Source organism: Lactuca serriola, chromosome 5 (genome assembly GCF_051521515.1).
Source record: "Lactuca serriola cultivar US96UC23 chromosome 5, Lser_US96UC23_V15, whole genome shotgun sequence".
Taxonomy (NCBI): Eukaryota; Viridiplantae; Streptophyta; class Magnoliopsida; order Asterales; family Asteraceae; genus Lactuca; species Lactuca serriola.
In genome coordinates, this window is record NC_136412.1 from 174224928 (window position 1) to 174241108 (window position 16181).

The 16181-nt window shown below is 35.8% G+C and overlaps 1 protein-coding gene across 1 annotated transcript; it reads right to left on the bottom strand.

Moving 5' to 3' along the window:
* Nucleotides 1-9083: 9083 nt before the first annotated feature.
* Nucleotides 9084-13688, bottom strand: LOC145053301 (GPI-anchored adhesin-like protein, putative (DUF936)). The gene is made up of 4 exons (XM_079001315.1): nt 12126-13688; nt 10692-11015; nt 10493-10584; nt 9084-10276 (listed from the first exon to the last, which is right to left on the bottom strand). Exons 1-4 carry the CDS (start codon nt 13056-13058, stop codon nt 9472-9474), a joined length of 2154 nt encoding a protein of 717 aa, XP_078857441.1. The 5' UTR covers nt 13059-13688; the 3' UTR covers nt 9084-9471.
* Nucleotides 13689-16181: the final 2493 nt, after the last annotated feature.

Here is a 16181-nt window from a genome sequence, read left to right on the forward strand (position 1 = left end):
GGGTACAACGAAACACTTGGTAAGAGATGTTCCAACAAGATGGAACTCTGCTTATCGTATGTTGAATATTGCCCAAGCTTATGAAAAAACTTTTGAGAGATATGATCTAGAGGAATATGATAAAGGTAGTTGTTTATCTTTAATATTTTGCCATGTTATGTTTTGTCCTTTTAATGCTTATACTATTTGTATATGATTGGGAAAAGTCGGTACATCTAATTAGAGCTCGGATTGGATATGGAAATAAATGTGACAACATAAAAATACAAGATTGATGAATATTCTTGTGAAACTAAGAATCATTTGAAGGAGATTTGAAACTTGGTTATGTTTTGAATTGAGTTATGACTAATGAATTTTAGTCTTATGTTATGTTTAGACTTTTATTGTTTAGTTGGGTTGTGTTTGGACTTATGTATTTTGTTCGTTCAACTGTGATGATATTATTGATGTTATTATCATCTTCTTTTTGGTTCATTACGTTTTATTATTTGAATTATCAAATTTATAAACATAATATACAAGGTAAATGAAAAAATAAAACCAAACATCGATAAGAAATGTTTTTGTTATAAAATGGCAAACTGTTGTAATCTATATTAGTACACCACGAGTTCTTCAAACACACTTGAAACTCTTTAATTTAAAAAGAAAAACCAAAAAGTGACACTTAAGAAAATTTTGGGTATACCCGATAATTACCTGACCCGACCTTAAACCCGAATACCCGAAAACCCGAATTACAATATAGGTCGGGTATCGGATATTATTTTTTTAAGAAAATACCTTTTCTACCCGAAACCCAAAACTTTTACCCGATCGACACCCCTACATAACCGTTGTATAGAGCAATATGATAACTTGTTATTGCAGTTAAAGATTGACCAATTTAGGTTAACCTTCATAATTTATTAAAATTAGCGACTAGCTAAATTTGGCTTCATCACTTAAAAAACGTTTTATATAACTCATATATACATAACATGAAGCATGTAAGCAACCAGTCTAAACCCTTAAAACATAAAATGAGTGGTGACAGTTTTACCATACTGTTTTTTCCTGTCATATTTGCACCACATTAGATTTGCTACATTTCTTTAATTTTTTTATCATTCGATTGGATTTTTTTTTTGAATGGAAACTTTCCTAACAAGAGTTCTATGTCAGCTTTCTGACACCGACTAATCCTCTGCTGCAAATATTAAATAATATTATTTAAAATACAATAAAACAATAACATTAAATTAAAACATAATATCCAACTAACACGTAACATTAAAATAAAATATTATTTAAATTAAAACATTACATGAAATTAAGACGGAACATTAAAAAAAAACAAAACATTAAACTAAAACATAACATCAAAAAAAAAAAAAAAAAAAAAAAAAAAAAAAACCATAACACTAAAAAAATAGTTAATGTTGCGTTTCAGCTCATTTTTACCATACTGTTTTTTCCTGTCATATTTGACCACATTAGATTTGCTACATTTCTTTAATTTTTTATCATTTACATGGATTTTTTTTACGGGAACTTCCCTAACAAGGTTCCAGACCAGCTTTCTGACACCGACTAATCCATCGTTGCAAACATTAAATAGCATTACTGAAAGCACCGGATTGTATGCCACCCAAGTAAGAATCCTTAGGGTACTAAGGAGCTTGTAGGGGCGGGAATCGAGTGTGAGTATGCTCGAGCGAGTTTCTGATGATTTTGTGTTGTGTTTCAGAGACATCATGGTGGGTACACGCCACAACCCCGAGAGCAGTGGGACCAGTGATGAGGAGATCCGCAGGATCATCCATGACGAGGTGGCTGCATCCATTCGAGAGGCGATACCGGAGATGTTTCGGAGAAAGTTGGGACACCTATTTGCCCTTGGCTGAGTTTTCATACAACAACAACCACCATTCCAACATTGGCATGCCTCCCTTTGAGCTTCTATATGGGAGGAGGTGTCGGACTCCCATCTGTTGGGGAGAGGTAGGGAAGCAAGTGATGGGTGGCACTAAGATAGTGTTGAAGACGAATGAACAGATTCAGCAGGTCAGACAGAGGTTGCTGATAGCCCAGATTTGCCAGAAGAGTTATGCAGATTGGTGACGATCCGAGCTAGAGTTCGAGGTTGGAGATTTTGTCCTCCTGAAGGTATCCCCGTGGAAATGGGTGATCTGATTCAGGAAACGGGGCAAGTTGGGCCCTAGATACATCGGTCCTTTCAGAGTGACTGCCAGAGTGGGTAAGGTTGTGACAACCGTCAAAAGTCAAGTCAACAAGTCAAAGTTAAAGTCAAGTCAACAAGTCAAACCGGTCAATCTTGTATAATACTTGTATGATTAAAAGTTATTCTATGAAAACGTACATTTGTATGTCAAGAATTCGAGTGTCTCGGTAAATCTATGCTTTTATCAATGTGAAACCCTAAGAAGGGAGTTAAACGCATCAAAACACGACTAAGGACGCTTTCGGGGACATAAAATAATCATAAACGAAGTATAACGGGGTCCACGGACCTTGCATTGCAAGATTATTCGATGAAAATGGCTAAAAGTAAATCTCTCTCAAATCTCTCCCAAATCTCTCTCAAACTTTTTATAATCATTCGGGTCATCCCGACCCTTAACTTGGCCAAAAACCACTTGAAACGGGAAGTTAAATTGAAAAACAACCATATAAGGCCGAAGCTCCTATTTGGACGGAAGCCCCATTAGAACTAAAACTCCTCAGGACCGAACCCTCATACAATAATAGTTATCACACTAGCATCAAAGTTGCTCCGTTCGAAGCCCTCTACGACCGTAAGTGCAGATCACCCTTGTGTTGGGCTGAGGTGGGTGATACGCAAATAGCAAAAGGGAAACAACAGAAAAGACCGTCCAAATTCGAGAACGGATGAAGGCTTCACAATACGGACAAAAGAGCTACACCGATAAAAGACGGAAGCCTTTGGAGTTCCAAGTGGGAGATCGAGTACTACTGAAAGTATCACCTTGGAAAGGATTAATACGTTTTGGAAAACGTGGGAAGTTAAATCCAAGGTATATCAGGCCATTCGAAATCCCCGCCAGGATTGGCCCGGTGGCATACAAGCTTCGATTACCACAGGAACTCAGCAACATGCACCCTACCTTTCATGTGTCGAACTTAAAGAAATGTTTGTCTGATGAGACCCTTGTCATTCCTTTGGAAGAAATTGAGATCAGTTAGAACCTCCACTTCATTAAGAACCTGTTGAAATCATGGATCGAGAGGTCAAATCGACGAAACAAAGCCGCATCCCCATCGTAAAGGTCCGATGGAACGCCAAACGAGGACCCGAATTTACATGGGAACGTGAAGATCAAATGAAGAAAAAGTATCCACATCTATTCCCCAACCCTTGATGTCCCTCTAAAAAAATGCAAATTTCGGGACGAAATTCCTTCTAATGGGGGGATAATGTGACAACCGTCAAAAGTCAAGTCAACAAGTCAAATTCAAAGTCAACAAGTCAAAGTCAAGTCAACAAGTCAAACCGGTCAATCTTGTATAATACTTGTATGATTAAAAGTTATTCTATGAAAATGTACATTTGTATGTCAAGAATTCGAGTGTCTCGGTAAATCTATGTGTTTATCAATGTGAAACCCTAAGAAGGGAGTTAAACGCATCAAAACACGACTAAGGACCCTTTCGGGGACTTAAAATAATCATAAACGAAGTATAACGGGGTCCACGGACCTTGCATTGCAAGATTATTCGATGAAAATGGCTAAAAGTAAATCTCTCCCAAACTTTTTATAATCATCCGGGTCATCCCGACCCTTAACTTGGCCAAAAACCACTTGAAATGGGAAGTTAAATTGAAAAACAACCATATAGGGCCGAAGCTCCTATTAGGGCCAAAGCCCCATTAGAACCGAAACTCCTCAGGACCGAACCCTCAAAACCGAACTGACCTCGGACCGAACCTCTTGCACCAGAAGCGAACCGAACCTTCGGGCCCGAGCCTCCACTTTCGGTTCCTTCACCTACCTTCGGTCCCTCCTTCTCCCCTATCTCGGTTCTCACCTCCTAAGGGCCGAACCTCGCAGGTTCGCTTCCTTCTTCCGGTTTTCGACCACTTTCGCCTTCTAAGCCCGTTTTTGACGAGATTTTTTCACCAAATTCATATTTTTACCATTTTAAACTCCCAAAACTCATATTTTATTTATTTCTTAAGGATTTATTAATTTAAAATCATTATTTCATTAATAAAAATATCTAAGGATATTTTACCCCACAAGTGGGTCAAGTGTGCCCACTTGCATCCATGTGTCACTTCCCCATTAACACAACCCTATCTACAAACATCCTATCAATCTTGCAACTTGCTCCAGCTACATCTATATAAAGAAATCCCTGGAGGATTTCTTGGTTCACTTTGATCAAATCAAACACTTATACACTTCTCAAACCTTCAAAAGAGCCTCTTTTTCTCTCTACTTCCAGCCAATTTTTGGAAGTGTTCTTGAGCTATTACTTCACTTTTTGGTAAGTATTTCCTCTAAAATCAAGTGTTATTCCATGTTTTCATAACATCCTTGAATCATCTACACACATTCTAACGCCAAAGAATCGTTCTTAGGATCATTCAAGCTTTTACGTGTTCATCAAGTGTTCTTGACTTGATACTCCTCGTCTTTGACCTTCCACTCTTCCAAGAATCACTAAAGGTGAGTTCATACCCCTACATTTTCCAGTTTTCTTTAGTTTTCATGGGAGGAATACAAGTTAAAATACCAAAACATATTTGAAACTTAACTTGACAGCTTACAACAAAAAAGTTGTGACCTGTTCACGAACTTTTTTACCCAACTTAAACTTAATATTTATCAAAACTGTTCAATATGAAAATATTTCAGGTTTATACCTTTAAAATGAATACTTGCACACCTTCATACGATTTTTCTACAATTTTTGGTGATTTTTACAAAACTGCCTATCACAGCAGCAATGAAATCGGACCAGGTTGTGAAAATGAACATTTTCACACTGGTCTGAGACCACCAAAAATCATAAGAAAATTTTTGAACACTGTAGACTCTTTTTCCAAACTCTCTGAGTTTACGGATTTGGTTTTAGACTTACGATGATTTTTCTATAAATAATCTAAAACAGTGACATATTTGAGTTAAATTTTTAAAACAAGTTTAAGAGTTATTCACACCTTGTAACATGCTGAGCAAGGTGTGTAAGATTTTATACTTAGCATTTTCAATGTCATTTTATTGAAATACAAGGTCATGCATAACAAGGTTTCATTTACAACATAAAACATTTTGATAAAACTATAATAGGTATAGTTTGGACACCTCAAATGGTAATACTATCGATTTACAAAGCGAGTATTTTATTTCAAACTACGTGAACATGTTAATGAATAAATTTGTGAGACATTCATCTTCGGAGTACTCTTTAATACAACAGAAAAGTCTTGTAGTTATAGCCAGAATATCTTGTAGGGAGAGCGTGATAGTTGTGTATAGATCTATATTGGGTTTGACAACCCGCACAGCTGCTTGCAACAGCTAGACCGGTAGGTCTGGGGTGACAAGTGTCATAACATTCCGACGCTTGAAGAACGTCGAGTACGAGGTCTTCGAGTCATAGTATGGTTATAACAACTCACATGGGAAATTAACAAACACACCGTTCACAGGAATTTAAGGATTTCACAAAAAGGGAGTTTTATTTACATATAAAACCATGTATAAGTATGATGATTTACTTAGATATACTAAGTCTTGGTTCAATTAAGACTACAATAAACCTTTTAGAAAATATTGGATTTTCTGAAAACAAACTTGTAACAAACTTTAAGGAACAACATGCATTTTTCATTCATAAATTGCTTATGAGCTCACCAGCTTTAATGCATATACTCTTTCAAAAACAACTTGTATTCTCAGGTAATCAGTAATACAGGTAACCATAAGACTTTTTGAAGACAAGACGCTAAGGCGTAGATTTCTTTTGAACTATTTTGACATCATATGTAATTTATTTGGAAACATGTATTTTGCAACAATGTAACCTCTTAAATTATATTTATGATGGTTGTGTTTACTTTCTTCACTATGGTTATGATACTGAGCATGATGTCATCCGCCCCCGAACGTTTTCGCCGTTCCGGTTTGGGGGTGTGACAAAGGTAGCTTACTGGTTGGAGCTACCTATAGATTTGAGCCAGATGCATAACACCTTCCACGTGTCTCAGTTAAGGAAGTGTGTAGCCGATGAGATGACGGTGGTACTATTAGAGGACATTCAGGTTGATGCGAGCCTGAATTACATCAAGAGACCGGTTGCGATCTTCGATCGAAAAGTGAAGGTTCTGAGGAACAAAGAGGTGCCTCTGGTCCAGGTCTAGTCGCAACATCGGAAGGGGTCCGAATGGACTTGGGAGCCGGAGTTCGAGATGCGAGAGCAGTATCCAGAGTTATTTCCGAAGCATGACTTCATGGGCGAAGTCTGATTCTAGTAGGGGAGATTTGTAACATCCCGACTCCCATGTATTACATTTTTTTTTTTTGAGAATTAGTGAGTGACTCGGCGAGTTGTGTGTTTGAATCACCGAGTAGAGTTGGATTTAAGCATGCGAGTTAAATAACCGACTCGACGAGTTAGAGATGCCGACTCGCCGAGTTGGCGTTGTGTGAGGAAACCCTAAATCCCCAGGTTTGGGGCCTATTTAAGGAAACTTATGTCCTCATTTCCGCCTCACCAGCTACCCTACTCCCCTGTGTGAAAGCCTAATCGTTTGTAGTGAGCTAAGAGAGTTATTGAGCTAATCCTTGTGTGTTTTAGTGCATCTTTTGAAGAGAAGAGAAAGATTTCAAGCAAGGAACGAGAAGGGGCTGTTAGATCCTATGCTATTTCGTCTAGAGCTTTTGTGAAAGGTAAAAAGTCCACACCTTTCTCATTATGTTGGTTAGATCTCATGTTTATGGAGTTTATAGTTTTTTCCATCTATTATTGGGACTTTGAGTGTATTGAGTTCATCTAGAGATCTGGACCTTGTGAGGTCCCTAGATTCCAAAGGTCCCAACTTTATTCAGTCATAGTAGAGCTTTTGAGTGAAAAACCCTTAATGGATCATGTTTTTGGTATTTCAAGCCCTAAGTGCCATGCATGGGCGTAAAGCTTGTGGCTTTACGTGATATTCGATCCTTGGGAGGTTAGATATAGAGTTTGGGGTTACTTTCTGCCTTAAAAACATCTGAATGAGAAAAGAGTATGAAGGACTCGACGAGTCGATGAGCTGACTCGACTAGTCAGATAAGGTTGTCTCGATGGATCTGACCATGCAGTAACTTGGCGAGTTGACGGTTCAACTCGACGAGTTGAGTTAGACTTTTGTGAGATTATGAGAATATTGATAGGACTCGATGAGTCGCATATATGCACTTGACGAGTTCGATCAACATGGATTGTTGACTCGAGTTGACTTCTATTGACTTTAGGGTTTGAGAAATCATGACTTGTGGAGACCATGGATGGGTAAAATGGTCTTTTTCCCATTCCAAGAGTTAGAGAGAAAGCAAGTAACTTAGTTTACTTAGAATTGTGATTAAAGTTCTAATTAGAGTCAATTATCATATGTGAATAGGAGGAGGCTAGATTCGGTGATCCGTGTTCGAGGGGTACACATTTACCTAGCTTATTACGAGGCGAGTCTTCTCACTATACTTACCATGAGTGGTATCTATGTGTGACCAGTGAGACTTATGTGCTTACTTGAGTTATGTGATATTATGCATTTTGTCTGTGTGATATATATGCTATATTATGTGTTTACTGAGATAGGACCAGAGGGTCCAAACTAAGTTCTGGAACCGGAGGGTTTCCACCAAGACAGGACCGGAGGGTCCAAACCGAGCTGTGAGACCGGTGGGTCCTCACTGAGACACATGACCAAAGGTCCACACCGAGACACATGAGACCGAAGGGTCCATTCCGAGTTATAGCCATGAGAGGCTTATTATTTGTGTATGTGGTATTTTAGGGAACTCACTAAGCTTTGTGCTTACCGTGTTGTGTGATATGTGTTTCAGGTACTTCTCAGGACCGCGGGACGGCGCCGGCGTGATTATACCTACTTGTTCGAGATTATGTTGAGGATTCTGGGATTTGACTTTTGTTTGTGGATTTATGTTGACATTTGAGACACTTATGGTTTTTATGAAATATAATATATGAGTTTTATGTGTTTTAAAAATAAAAATTTTGGTTTGAAAATTTATGTTGTTACACATTAATGGTATTTTAAATGTCAGCATGTTAGTAGACATAAATAAAGATTAAGTACTTAATGAGTTAAATAGTAGAAGAGAAAGATTAGAAGGTCTCTTGATGAGACATAGAGATAGATTGTCCATAAGACAAAGGTTATGTGATGAGTTACATAACAAAGATAGAGATAAAGAGATAGAGGTTCCTTTGGGGACAAGAGATAGATGTTCTATCAGGGACAAAAGATAAAGGTTCCTTTGAGAATAAGAGTATGGTTCCTACGGGAACAAGAGTAAGATTCCTTCGGAAATAAGAGTATGGTTCCTACAGGAAAGAATAAGATTCCTTGGAAATAAGAGTATGGTTGCTACAGCGACAAAAGTAAGATTTCTTCTTAAATATGAGTATGATTCCTACTTGGAATGATATTATGTCCCTGCACGGAAAGATATAGATGCATCCCTTTGGGAATGTAGACAAATGATTCTTGCAAGAATCCAGAATAAGAATGGTTAGAAAAGAGAGAGAAAGGTTCATTGAGAGGAATTTGTAAGAATTTAAAGGTAACCCATGAGAGATTAAGAGTAAGAAATCCACGATGAATTCAAGAGTAAGAAGAAAGAATAAAAATCCATGAGGAATCATAAGATAGAGAAGTAAGACCAGATGAACGTGCACATAATTGAAAATGGGGTGTATATATATATATATATATATACTTTAGGCAGATCTTTCACATGGACAGCCTTTTAGAACAACCTTTTAGAACAACGTACATATTCAAACCAGATTTTGATTTCACTTTTAAGGAACTGTAAGAAAAATAATTAAAAAAAATTAATTTACTCGATCATAAAAGAATCAAAACAAACACATCTTCCCCTATAATCTTTAGGGCATTCTCTTGTATCATAATTCGTAGACAATCTACTAAATTTGTTCATCTTCTTCTATAGTTTTCAATGAACATTTCCAAAACAAAACAAGAAATTTAACACACAGAATCCCCCCCAATTCAATGCCTTTCTTCATAATCAAATTTTGTCAACACTCCATCTATACCCCCCAAACAACCTTCTCAGTAATTTATATACAAAAAATATATAATCTTTAACCATTTCAGTCATCTTTTACACCCCGTGTTAGTTGTTACTACTCACAACAAACCACAGGATAGGGACTCAGTCTCAGTCTGTGCAAAAGACGTAATTGCCCTCAGGGTTTACCAAGTGCAGCTGCAGCAGATTCCACATGTGTAAGGAGATAATCGTAAATCTTCTTCCTTATCCTATCAATAGTCTCTGGTGAAATACAAGACGTTTCCTCTTCATCTTTTCCACATCCAATGGCATCCAACCAATCATTCACACTCTTGAGCTGACTCAGCATCCCCGCAATCTGTCCATTATCCGATAAACTACTCGCAGTGTCCACGTCAGCATCCAAGAATCTTTCAACAAACCCTAAAAACCACTCACGAGACTCCACTTTCAACTTCTGTGCCAAATCAACCGCCTCATCAAACCCACCGCCTCTCTCCCATTCCGGTGGCGGCGGCGGCGGCGGTTGGACCACCACCACCCGAGCCTTTTGACCGTTCTGCCGCCGTGGGGTCGCCGGATTCACAGCCTTTGAGCTGACCGACTGGCGGGGCTTGGCGGTTTTGGGCGACGGTGCATTGGTGGAGCTCTCAAGTACAAGAACCGGTTTAGTAAGAGTCTTGGTGGTGGTGGTGGTGGTTAATTTGGGTTGTTTGGTGTAGACTGAAAAGGATGATAAGTTGGTTGCCATGGCTGCATGAACCCATGAAGTTGCTTGTTTTTGTCTTTCTGATGAAAGTTTTAATTGTTCTTCTGATGGGGTTTCTTCTTGATCTAATGATGAATTAAGATGATTTGTTTTGGATAAAGATTCGGATATTTGATGGGCATTGTTTAAGTTTGAGTGTAATGCTAAAAACTGTTCAACAGCTGGCTGTGGGTTGTCTTCTTTTGCAGAACATCGCAGTTCAGAGTACGTGCTAATACACAAACACAAAATATATCAGTATCAGTATCAGTAAAAGTAACAGCTGACACTGACAATAGTGTACTGTGTTTGTCACTTTGTGGATGGGAAAAAAGTTGCAATTTTTTTTGATTCTTCCAAAAAGGTGGGACGAGGACTTGTTCTTGATTCTTGTTTGTGCAAAAAGACGTAAATGCCCTTATTATAGAAAATAGGTCTAGTGAAGTACCTTATACATTGAAGTAAGCTTTCAGCAGCTGACGCCTCTTGCATTGCCTCAATAGCAGCAATTTGGGCAGCATCCCTATGTTTCAACACTTCCTACAATGGGAATTCTTGCATTTAATCCTTTATACCAAAAACTAATGGAATTCAAGAAAAAGAAATTGATCTGAATTTATTGAAAATGGGAAGAAAAAAAAATGTACCTTTCCAAGCTTTGAAAGAGAAGATGGGAGTGAAGACCAAGAAGCAGCACTAGCATCGGTCAACCGTCTGTTACTAAGAGAAACTTTGACCAAGTTTCCTGGGAGACCATTTGTAGATGCCTCAGCAGTTGACTTTCTACCTAAAGTTGGTTTTTGCTTATTTGAATGATCATGATCAAGTGAATCTCCATAAGCCATAGATCTCTTTACAGGTGTCTGAATCTTGTTTTCCTCTTTGTTTAATGACTTTGTAAGTGATTGTGATTTGTTGTTGTTATCTTCCTCTTTATATGGAATCCTTTCACTTGTAGATTTTCTTGGAACCTATGTTAAAGTTATATATTTGTTTAGTAAAAGATTACAAATAAACTGATGGGATTGATTTCGTCCATAAGATTTAATAATATTTCTTTATTGAAAAGTATTTTGAAAAAGAGGCAAATAAAAAAAAAAAACAAGATTTTGACTATTTTGTCTTTATTGAAAAGTATTCTAAAAAGGGGGAAATACAGAAACCAAGAAAAGCATAATTACTTTCACCTTCTTGTCAATTTAGCCACTAAACTATTATTCTTTTATGATTATTATAATTAAATAGTTCAGTGGCTAAATCGATGAAATGGTAAAAGTATGTTGTGCTTTTATATATTTTTTTTCTAAATGGTTAGAAAGGTATAATGGCTTAATCACTAAAGAAAATAGTTAAGTGACTAAATAAATAAAATGGTGAAAATACAAGTGTTTTTCTGTATATTTTCCTTCTAAAGATTGCAATAAATAGAAATGTACTTTTACTTCATTTGAAATTTGGTCACTGGACTCGTTACTAAAACTAGCTTTTCAAAATTGGGTAGTTTTGAACCGAAATCTGTAAAATATTAATGTGGTTGAATGGTTTTATAACATTTTCCAAAAGTTTTATGGAATGAATTATTAATGATTAATAAAGTTTGGTGACCAAATTATAAATGAATTGTAAGTGTGTTGCTATTTACTGCAATTTACCCTGTTCAAGATATCTCATAAGCAATCAACAAATTTCCTAATGCTCAAAGAAATTGACAAATGCAAACCCATGATATGCCTAAAATACGAATTAGAAAGAACATAAATCAATCATGTTGGTAGTTAAATAAGAATTGACAATATGATTCTAATTTAAACACAAAAGAGTAACTAAAAGAACTATTCAAAATAATATAAAGTCTAATTAGAAAGAACTAAGGAATCACAATACTCTTGGAAATGACTCTCATTTAAACACAATTGCAAGTTTGTAGTCTTAAATTAATTGGTTGTTTGAAGAAATTTTCAATCTTAGGCAATGGCAACAGGAAAAATAGAAAAAAAAAAAGTGAAGAAATCAATGCAATGAATTATCAATCTTGGAGATATTCAACTAGAAATAAAAATCAAACTATATGAATAACTTACAGAAGTACTCCTAGCTTCAATCTTCAAATCATTCTTGATGACTTTCAATCTTGGAGTCTTGACATCCATATTACCTTCCCAACTCTTCCTCAAAGCCTTAGGCCCCAATTCAATACCCTGAACAAAATTCTTTATCGAATTTCCAATTCCAGATTTTTTCACACTTGAACTCACCCCACTCCCTTTTTCCCCTAAATTCAATTTACCAATTTCCTTATCAGATCCTTTGATCTTTGACTGATTCTTGACCCCATTGGAGAACTTCTCAAAAGAAGTAGGCAAAGAGTAACAACTAGTGGGAGATGAAGGAATTGACCTTGATGGTTTGACTTTTGCCAAAGATTGCCTCGATTCTACATTCAATACCAATTTTGACAATTGGGATTTAGATCTTGCTAAAGTTGATGAAGTTGATGAAGTTTTCTTACTTTCGATCGCCCCATTTGATCTCACACTCACAGTTGTGGGGTTTGTGTCCTTTTTGGAGGGCAATTTGATATTACCAAGTAGTTTAGAAGTAGTTGTGCTACTAGTGGAACTGCCATTGTTATTTAAGAACCCTAAAGAATGAGTGGCAACAATGTCTTCTGGGGTTCCGACACATGGGTGTCGGCCGGGAACTGGTCGGACGCCATGTAAAATTGGAACTGGGGTGGCTGATTCGAGGCGCTCAACGTGTACATACTGACCTAACTGGATCTTATCGCTTAAAATAAGATCGATATTTTCATCGGGTAATGATACATATGTGGCGTGAGATGAATCAGATACCTTGAGATAAAACCCTTGATTTTGAAAGAGCTCACCTCCGGCTAATGCTGGAACGATGCTCACAACTTGCAATAAAGACGATCTGTGTTCTCCCGCAACTTTTACATCTGTGTTCATGTGTTGAAGCAGCTTCAACAAAACCCCAGGGACCAGATTAGCCATTTTTTCTGTACACAAATTCGATTCACATCACATCAATGAAAACCCAGATCCCTGATTCGTGATAGAATACAAGAAATCCTTAAATCGGTCCCCAATACCTGAAAGGAAACCAAAACTAGAACAGAAAGTGACTATCGTACAAGGAAGTCAATGCTTTTTAGGCGCAATAATGGGTGTTAGTAAATATGACAACAACGGAAAACTAGAATGAAAATTGAAAAGCAAACAGTTTCATCATCCATGGACCAGACCCAGAATGGAAAAAGGTACTAATAATTAAGAAATTACAGGTAAGATTGAATAGAGAAGAATAAATAATCGAAGGGGATGAATTATGATTAGTAATAATTGAATAAAACAGCTCAAAAGTGGAAGGCAAATAGTGGCGATTGCGGAAGGGTTAAAAAAGGGGGAAATGGGCGATAGGTTGAGTGTTGTAGAAACTAGAAAGTAGAAAGCAAACTAGTGATTAACGAAGACACAGGAGTAGTTGGGTGAGGGTTGAGACGCACGTTTCCCTGCTACACAAATCGGAAGAAAAGTGGGGTTGAAGAACTTAAAGTCGGGTCCATACTCCATTAATACACACGCCGAGGATCGAGGGTTTTGGATTGAATGTGAAATCGACGGGACGGAATCAGAAACCGGTTTTAACGGGCTATACATTCCATAGGCATCCTTATACATGTTTTTATTAAAATTAAAATTCATAACTATTTAATATATTTTATATTTTTATAGGGATTTAGGACAAAATGAACAAATGATTATTGGAAATATAGGCAAATAAGAACATTTTTTTGAGCTATCGGATTTCGGTTTTTTACATTTCGGACTTACTAAAATTCCTTACGAAAACATACCGACTTGTTGATAATATAAAACCACGAAACGACGTTTATATCATTTTGGTCAAGTTTCATAGAAGTTTCAAAACAAATCATAAGATTCGACTTGGTTTGTCTTTGGTTTTGTTGATACATGGAAATTACAGCTGAAGTGTTAAGGCTCTAAATGAGTCATTAAAAAGCTTCTAAAAGTGGTCGTTGGAGATATGTCTACTATATAATATGTTGGTGAAACAATTAATTACATGAGTCTATATGAGTGGAGTTACACATTCAACTCAAGATTGGGTGACCAAAATATTTAATTAAGAGGAATTAATTTATTAATTATTGAAGTGGCAATAAATAATAAGAAATTAATGTAATTGATTTATTATCTATTAAAGTGTTAATAAATAATTAACAATTAATTAAGTGAGATAAATAAATAAAAATACCAAATGATTATATAATGTTGTTTGAGTTAAATGAACAAACTTTGAAGGCATTAAACTAATATTATTTTTAGGCTTTCTCTACTCGTTCTTAAAACCTTAAAAACCGTCACGGCTTAAGAGAGTGGACTTCTTGTATATTTGCTTGCTAAGGGGTGTAATATTGTCAGATGGGCTATTGTTTGGATCGTACAATCTTCTTGACACTTAAAAAGTTATTCCAGTAAACCCTCTTGTAGGTTTGATAGACTTTAATTAATGAATCAGATAAGTGGTTCAATCATAATGTTTTTGTTAATTGCATTCGATGTTTGTTGGGTTTTATAAAAATCAATATATACATTATGATCCGATAATGATGATTTTTAAACTTATCATGGTCCCTATAACTTAGAGTTATCTCCAATGAGAACATTTTGTGAGCTTATTGCTACTAACTTATTTATATTGAGTGTTTATTGCTATGGGAACATTTAACTTTTTTGTTCATTTTTATTGATCATTCAATATCTACCGAGTAGTTAATATAGTTTAATCATTTGTACATTTAATCCCCTCATTTTGTAATCATATTTTATTTTACCTTGTAATTATATTTCAGTTTTTAATTAATTAATTAATTAATTAATTCTATCAATTATTTAATGACATCTTCAATGGTTAACATGTCTTAGTACATCTACTAAAAACATGAGTAGGATTTCATGTTAATTTTCTACCAATGGTTACTAACGACAAACATAGGTGGGTATCCAATTAAATTATAAGGAATCGGAACGAGCGGTTCCTTAAATATTGGACCAAAACCGATCACAACAATTTCCAGAATTTTGGAACCGCTTCTAATTCCGAATTTTTTTTATTTTTTATTTTTTTTAAATACAAAATATGTTAACATAGACTTTATTGTTAACTATCAATTTTATTCTTGCTCAATTTCAAAAAGTGCATATGGATCTATGGTTGAAACCAAAGAGAAATTATCAGAAAAGTCTCAATATTTTTGAAAAAATTTCATTTTAGTCTTAAATTTTTTTTGAACATAAAAGTTCTGATTATTTATTTTGGTTCAAATTAACAAAAAAGTCATTTTTTATCTTTTAACTGAAAATATCGTATAAAATCAAGTAATAAGACTTTTCTGTCAATTTACAGAAACCAAATGATATTTAAGGTTACACTTACACAATGTACCATAAGGGTACGAAGGAACTTTATTTTTCTCTATTAATGACCACATCATAGTTATCGTAGTGGATCTTAGTAAATTTTGTAAATTTAGGAGTATCTTGTATTTATTATAGCTTCCTTTCATATTGGTAAAAGTAATAAATTCCCTTACACCTATTCCATTCATTTCACTGATAAATGGTACTATGGTCTCCATTAATTAATTTGTAGGCCTATGTTCATAATCTTATTAGCCATCTTGTATTTATTAGAATATTGCCAATGTGATTAAGCATTGCCTGGTATTATGAAAATTTGATTTGAAGATAGAGGTCCATTTAAAAGACGTATATATTTGGTGCTTGTGATAATCTATATGTTTAATATTACATGCGATAACCAGCCCCGACACGTACCCAACGCTTGGCGGTAGCAAAAAATTAAGAACTAGAATTTAAATGGGTTTTTGTTGATTCCGAATGTTAGAAACTGAATATGGTCCCAGTTGCATTTACATCATTTTGGTTCGGGTTATGGAATTGTCAGTTCCTGACAAATTAAAGTTCGAATGTGGATACCCGATTTTGATGCTCACATCTAATGGTTACATAGTTATTTTTGGTTATGTAACACCCTACTTCTAGTATAAAGCACATCTATATTTTTTTCAA